The sequence below is a fragment of the Micromys minutus genome (assembly GCF_963924665.1).
Source record: "Micromys minutus genome assembly, chromosome: 9".
NCBI classification, from domain to species: domain Eukaryota; kingdom Metazoa; phylum Chordata; class Mammalia; order Rodentia; family Muridae; genus Micromys; species Micromys minutus.
In genome coordinates, this window is record NC_137978.1 from 19,903,974 (window position 1) to 19,911,301 (window position 7,328).

Sequence of the window (7,328 nt, forward strand, 5' to 3'; positions counted from 1 at the left end):
TTTTCTTTGTTTGGAGTCCCACAAAAATCCAAAGCTGAGAGCAAACATCACATACATGCAGAGGACCTAGCACAGACCTCTGCATCTACTCCCATCAGCTACCAAAAAAAGATGCTCTGATAACACTTGACAAATACTGATCTATGACTACAGCAGACTATCATTAAAAATCATTTCATTGACTTCATTTTTCATCTAGTTATGTCTGGTTCTACACTAGGTCTCCAGGACATCCTGCTTCTAGTTCCTGGCCTTCCAGGCAATGGTGGGCATGGGCTCTCCCTCTTGACTTTGTTCTCAAGTTAGACAAATCATCGGTTGATCTCTCCCACAATCTCCGAACCACCATTGCCCAGCACATCTTGCATGTAGGATAGGATGTATGTCAAAGATTTTGTGGCTGGGTTGGCATCCCAGTCCCACCATTGGAAGTCTTGTGAGGTAGAAGATGGCTAGGTCAGGCTCTGTATCCTCCATAAGTAGGAGTCCTCAGCAGGGTCACCTTAATAGGATCCAGGCAGTTTCCACAGCACTAGATTTCTATATTGTCCTCCAAGAGCCTCACCCATCCCCATTTCTAGTCATCTTTCCCCTTACTCTCTCCTTCTCTCAATTCTACCCCTATCTGATCACTCCCCAGTCTACCTGCAAAACCTATTCTATTTATCCTTCCTGGGAAGATCCATGTATCCCCCTAGACCCTGCCTTGTTACCTAGCCTATTAGGGTCTGTGAATTGCACTAAGATTGCCATTTCCTTGACATCCAAGATCACCTTTTAAGGGAGCACTTATAACGCTTTTCTTTCTGAGTCTGGGTTGCTTAACATGGATCGTGTTTTTTTTTTTGTAGTTCCACCCATTTGCCCACAAATTTCATGCCATTTTAAAACATCTGTAAGATATTTCATTTTATAAATGTACCACATTTTCTCTTTCCTTTTTTTGTTTACTCCCCGTCATACCACTTTTTATTGAAAAGCATCTTGCACTTAGGATGGCTGTGTTCTGAGTTTTACCATACACTTTAATGTTAAAGGTTAAGTTAATTTTAACATGCAAGTTGCGTTTCCCCATGTGGGAACAACGGTGATAAAAAGATGACATACCACATGAAGTAACTGTGTCTCTTCTAATTGAAAAGTCAACAAATTGTTGAGTTACAGTCCCCCACTCCCAAACCACAGACTGGGTAGTATACCAAATCTTTAGGCAACATATTCAAAGCTGAGAAGATTAAAAAAAATAAAGAGACAAAACAAGGACTCAGATTCCATCAAGACAGCACTACTGCAGAGGAGATGACCAGCAGCATAGAGTCAGAAGACATCCACATGGTTAACTTCAGGTTGCCTTGTTCCAGTTTTCTGATTCATGAACAAATAGCACATTTTGCTAATTCAATTTCATCCTACTTATCCTAAGTTGTTTTATTTACAATGCCAACTTTGAAAAGCTCACCGAAGTTAACTGGACAATGAACTAGGGGCAGAAATCACTTTACAGAATGCGCCACTTTCTGCAAAGAACTCACAGTTCGGTTTTATTCAGAGTAATGGGGGAAGGGGAGGAAACTTCTGCTCATAAAAGAAACTCAGTCACAGGTGTGATCTCTACTGAAAGTACACATGCAGTGAGAACAAGTCCGAGTTTGTCTACTGATCTCTAATGTTAGCAATCATAAGCAGAGAAGTGTGGCTAGCATTTGGAACAACCCTTCTAGTGTTACAGTGGCAGGCACAGCACTCCCCTTAATCACTATTGGCCACAGTCTTGCCTGGGACATCAAGAAAACCTTTGATATCTAAGTAGTTTGCAGCCAGAATAAGTTCAAAAAGTGTTCCTTGGTCAACTTTCAGGGATTCTTGGTCCCAAAGAGGGATGTCATCTGTCCACTTGCTCTCATCATCCTCAGGTAGAGGGTCATCTTTGTGGTGGGTGCACCACTGAAGGACCTTTATTAGAATTGCTGCGTTAACATGTGGTAAAGGGAAAGGATCATCATCTCCCTCATAATCCTTTCCCAAATCTTCCAGCATGGTCTTGATGGTCACAGATTGTTTGGCAATTTCTACATCAACTTTAAATATCTGTCCATCAGAACTCTGCAACTTTATTGTAGGCATGGTGCTCAGTCTCAAATTGCAGTCCCAGGGCCGATGGAGAGAGTTTCCAACCAAACAGACGTATCAAGAACAAGGGCACTCCCACATTTTCGTTATACATCATTCCACTGGGGGACACATAGGATTTTCTAGTTTCTGCTCTAACAAGCAATAAATGAGACCTAGTGAACTAAAATTTTTCTAATAGTCCTGGGGCTGCTGGCACTGTGTTTGGAGAGGGCTGGCCCTAGGCCAGAGTGCTAACCCTCAGCACCTGGCTTTAGCCTGTGCTGCTTTGTCCTGTAGAGAGACAGATGATGCAGGGTAGCAGTTAAGCCTAGAAGCTCAACCACTGTACCTGATGAGCTTCAGGGTGGCCAGCACCAAGGACAGGGTGGTATGCAGCATCCTGACGCTCTTAAGGCAACTCGTCATTACAGAGGAGGTTTGGTCTGCCAGCCAGCATATAGCTACAGCCGGGGCATGGACATGGGATGACTGGAACGTGTGTATGATCGAGAATGCTCATTGTAACTAGTAGGATTTTAATGCATACTATCAAACTTTTCAAAAAATCAAGTACTGACAAAATGTATTCATATAGCTTTATGCAATGCTTTTAAAATCTGCACATTCATCTCTGTTCTTTAAAATAAAGTTGTTAAATCAAAGAAAAGAAGAAAAATGTTCCAAGTAATCGATAAAATAATATGTAAAAACAGTGAATAACAAGAAAAAAAATGCCTAATCAAAAAACAAGCTAAAGAACCAGCATTCTCACAAGACCAAATAGGAATGGATCATAAATGCTAGTAAAGTGTTTGATATCCTTAGCCATTAGATAAATGCTCATTACAACTTCTTTGAGAGTCCGTCTTACTTCAGTTATAATGGCTATCATCAAGGAGCAAAAACGGCACCTACAGTTGAAGAGAACATGGGGAAAGGGAAGCCCTTAGTACTGGGACTCTAAGCTGTGCATCCAATATTAAAATCAGGATGGAAACTTTTCAAAAGGTTAAAATAGGGGGTGACAGGGATGGCTCAGCTGTCATTTGCTGCTCTTCCAGAGGAACCAGGTTTGGGTTCTAGCACCTAGGTGGTGTTTCACAACAATCTAACTCCAGACCCAAGGGACCCCGTGCTCTCTTCTGGCCTTTGTGGACAGTAGGTGCACAGCTATTCATGCAGAAAACAAAACCACCTGAACACACACATAAAATAATAAATTTTAAACATTTTTAAAACCTAAAAACAGAACTACCATACTTGCTACTAGGCATATACCCAAAGGATTATATCTACTACATACATACATACATATTTATGCTCACTTTACTGTTTTCTCAACATTAAGGAAATGGAATCAACTGAGGAATGAATAGTGAAAATGTGTCTCCTATAAACAACGGGACATTACTCACCTGCAAAGAAAAATTAAATCATGAACTTTGCAGAGAAGTGGATTCAGGCTCAGACTGACAAACATTACACGTCCCTCTCATATGTGGATCTCGACACTGAATTTTAGTATGTGTGAGTTGATGTTAGAACATGTGTAGGAGCAAGGAATCTAGAAAGAGTTCCTAGAAGAAAGGAATGAGAGGTTCTGGAAAGGGAAGAGCATACAACACACGTGATAGGGAAGTGGGGGGGGGGAGTGAGGGCTTTGGGATTGTTTACGTGCAGATACAGGGCCGAGGGCTGGCAGGGTGGAAAGTGGTGCAGGAAAGCATATGCACATACATACATGCTAAGCTAATTTAACTAATCTCATTCTTTTACAGGTATGGACTATGGGGGTGGTTCAGTGGGTAAAGTGCTGGCTGTGTCAGCATGAGTTGGTTTCTGAGCCTCAGAACACATGTATAGGTGTTTTCTTTCAAGCACATAAGAGCATATATCTTTAATTTCAGAATTCTTACAAGAAGATGGGATGTGAAAGGGGTGATGCTAACCAGAGAACCCTTGCATGGTCATGGCCTAGCTAGCCTACTGTGCCTAGTGGTGAACAACAGGGATTCTGTCTCAAAGAAGGTGGAAGGGGACAGGCTCAGCACTAGTTTGTCCTCTGACATCCACAGTCTCACTGTGACATGTTTTCATGTGTGCTCACATATGATCATGTGTGTTTGTATGTGTGTGTGTGTGTGTGTGTGTGTGTGTGTGTGTGTGTGTGTGTGTGTGAGAGAGAGAGAGAGAGAGAGAGAGAGAGACAGATACAGAGACACAGAGAGACACAGAGATAGATTATAGGTAGGTAGATAAATAGAGATTATAATTAAGGATTAAGTACTCTCTAATAAAGTTTCTCCCCCAAAAGTCATGGGTTATTAAATATAAATCCCAGGTTCAAAATGAAGCCTCCCTACGAGTTGTTGGTCAGAGAGGCCCTTGAGACCTTGAGACTCCCTAAAACAAGACAAACCATTCTCAGTGTTGTTGTTTGCTTACTGAAAGTAGATGGCAAGACTTGACTGGGGAAAACACACATGCTATGGTAAAGGTCATAGAAATATCAAGCTGGAAGTGCCCTGGAAGCTCACTCCTTGCTGATTAACCATCCTAGTGCCAAAAGGTGTCTTGCAGGCTTCTAGGAGGAAATTTCACACACTACCAGCTTTCCATGAAAATGTACACACTTTTATGGGGGGACCAATCACTCTTTTCTTGGAGTCACTGCCTGATCCTCCGGAGAGACTGTAAATCTAGTTAAAAGCTGAGGCTGGGAAGTCATAGGCCCCTGGGGAAAGCTACTGTTGCTGTTTTGATAAATGGACATGAAGTGCCTATCAATGTGTCTTCTAAATAAATATTTATGTTTAGATCACGGGTTAGTACCACCATCAGTTGTGGTCAGAGAGGTGCTTTTCTTCAGTGGACAGTGGTAACAAGAACTTCATAACTGGCCAAAATTATGTCAGTAAGTGATTATTTATGGTTCTGCTCTAATGGGATAGCCATATCACCCTCTCTAAGGATCACAAATAAGAAGGACAGAAAGAACTGGAAGAAGATGTATAACTTTGTGGAATGCTAAGTTCAGTTCATGGCGTAGCCACTGTCCTCTTAAACTTACGCAAGCTACGGTTATGTACACATAATCTGAACAAGATGAATCTGCCGACACCTTCTCATAGAAAGGGAAGGGGCTCAAAAGTCCCCATGCCTCATTGAAAATCTATAGGCAGTTAATTAACAGTTACTGACAGACAGAGAGGGAGAGGTTTACTTTCTTCAGTGATGTAGCTACCTGTAAGATGCCCATGTTCTTAATAAATAAATAGTAAGTAACTAACCCATCATCCATGTTTATGTAAGCAAGTCTCATGATACTCATTGGGTCATCCCCATATAGTGAAAAGTACATGAACCTGGAGGAGGACTTCTTTGGAAAGAGTAAAGAGGTTAGCAGGAGTGGGAGAAAAAACAGGAACGAGGCTCAATATGGTCGACATATGTTTGAAACAGTTGTAATTAAACCCGTCAATCTACACAGTTAATACAGGCTAATACCAAGTGACTTATGGCTGGTTAGGAGACAGTTATTAATGTTTTTATAAAATAATTCTTCATGTATGTAGCTACTGTACACAAGAGAAACCATAAGTAGCAGAGAAAAGAAGCTTGCTCTTAGTTTTAATTTAATGGGCCGTCCACTCTCATTCAGTACGATTCAAGCACAAAGCCTTGCCCTTTGTAGTCCATGGAAGTAAAGAGGAGAAAAGAGAGGATAAGAGGGGGTTGATCTCATCAAAATATGTTACATACAAGTGTGGGGATGTTAGAATGAAGTGCAATAGTGTATACTAACAGAAACATTTAAAAATACTCAAATATTCTCAGATGTAATCAAATATTCAGCAAGGTCTCTGGATATGAGGCCAATACACAAAATCAACTGTGTTTCTGCATGTTAGCAATAAATGCGTGGAAATTAAATTTGAAGGCGATTATTCCAAATAGCATATTATTTGTAATGTAAAGTATATTATTCCAAAATTAAGTATCTAGATGTTAATTTGTTACAACATGTATAAGATTTGAGTATTATAAAAATTTATGGAAAGAAATAAAGGAAGATATAAACATGCAGAGATGCAAACATTACAGGTGTATGTGCATAGCTAAAGGCAGTTAGACCACCTGGGCTGACAGTGATCCAAAGACACCATAGACTAAGATAGACTCCAGTACCAGGCATGAGAAACCTCCTTCTGAAGGGTAGGTGAGGATAGGCCAAGTGATCCCTCAAACAAAACAGTATTTATGTAGCCCTTGGTTGCATCTCAAAGATCGATGGAACGCTTCTGTTGCTGAAGACACTGCACCCTTATTGCACAGTCATCTTGTGATTCAAGCTGATTCTCTCTGGAATGCTTCCTTCCTGCACTCTAACTTGTATGATGCCAGAAAACACTATCAGTTCAACAAAGTCGCAATATTTCTGGACTGTGACAATGACCAGCATGGAGAGATATCTGTAAAGGCTCAATAAGTGGCCCTCACATCTTGGTGGTAACCAATGGCTGTTTAATTGGACTTCAGGCCACTCAGCAAGAGGAAAATAATATATAGTAATAGAAATCTGTCCAAATTCCTGGGGTTTGTGACATCATGGCCCATAGGAAAGGTCCACCACTTTGTTAGAACGGTATAATTCCTCATTACATTCTAAGACTTATCCTTATACCATAAATGAGAATGCCCAACTTTCATCAAAGAATCTTCTCTTACCTTTGGATAGGGCCACTGGTCACAATGCAGAGATCAACAAAAAATTATGGAAGTTCAGTCCCATAGGATGCATCTACATCATAGCTCCCACAACATCTCAGAGTAGTGGGTGGAATGGCAATATCCATAGACGTGCTAATGCGGAAAGTGGAGCATTTCATCCAGGCCCCACTGGTAGAGCAGGAATCGTAGGCAGCTAATGACTAGTGAGAGGGGGAGGGGAGCCTCACCCATGCATAAGTGCTCATACTGAGTTATTCAGTAGCACATGGTCAGCCCTGAAACCACATATGCGCAAACAATAAAAACAAACCCAGCAGGCTGTATGTATATATCTGTGAGCACCCATGCACATGCGCGCGTGCGCGCACACACACACACACACACACACACACACACACACACACACACACCATGATATAACAATAATAATCAAAGCAAAAGAGACTATCAACATAAGAATGAGGGGTGTGGGAAGGACTGGAGGG

General features: G+C 41.3%; 1 protein-coding gene across 1 annotated transcript; it reads right to left on the reverse strand.

The window, feature by feature from the left end:
• Nucleotides 1-1,749: 1,749 nt before the first annotated feature.
• Nucleotides 1,750-2,124, reverse strand: LOC308424955 (S-phase kinase-associated protein 1-like; the record flags this gene model as incomplete). Its single annotated transcript, XM_080922126.1, has 1 exon — nt 1,750-2,124. One exon carries the CDS (start codon nt 2,122-2,124, stop codon nt 1,750-1,752), a length of 375 nt encoding a protein of 124 aa, XP_080778252.1.
• Nucleotides 2,125-7,328: the final 5,204 nt, after the last annotated feature.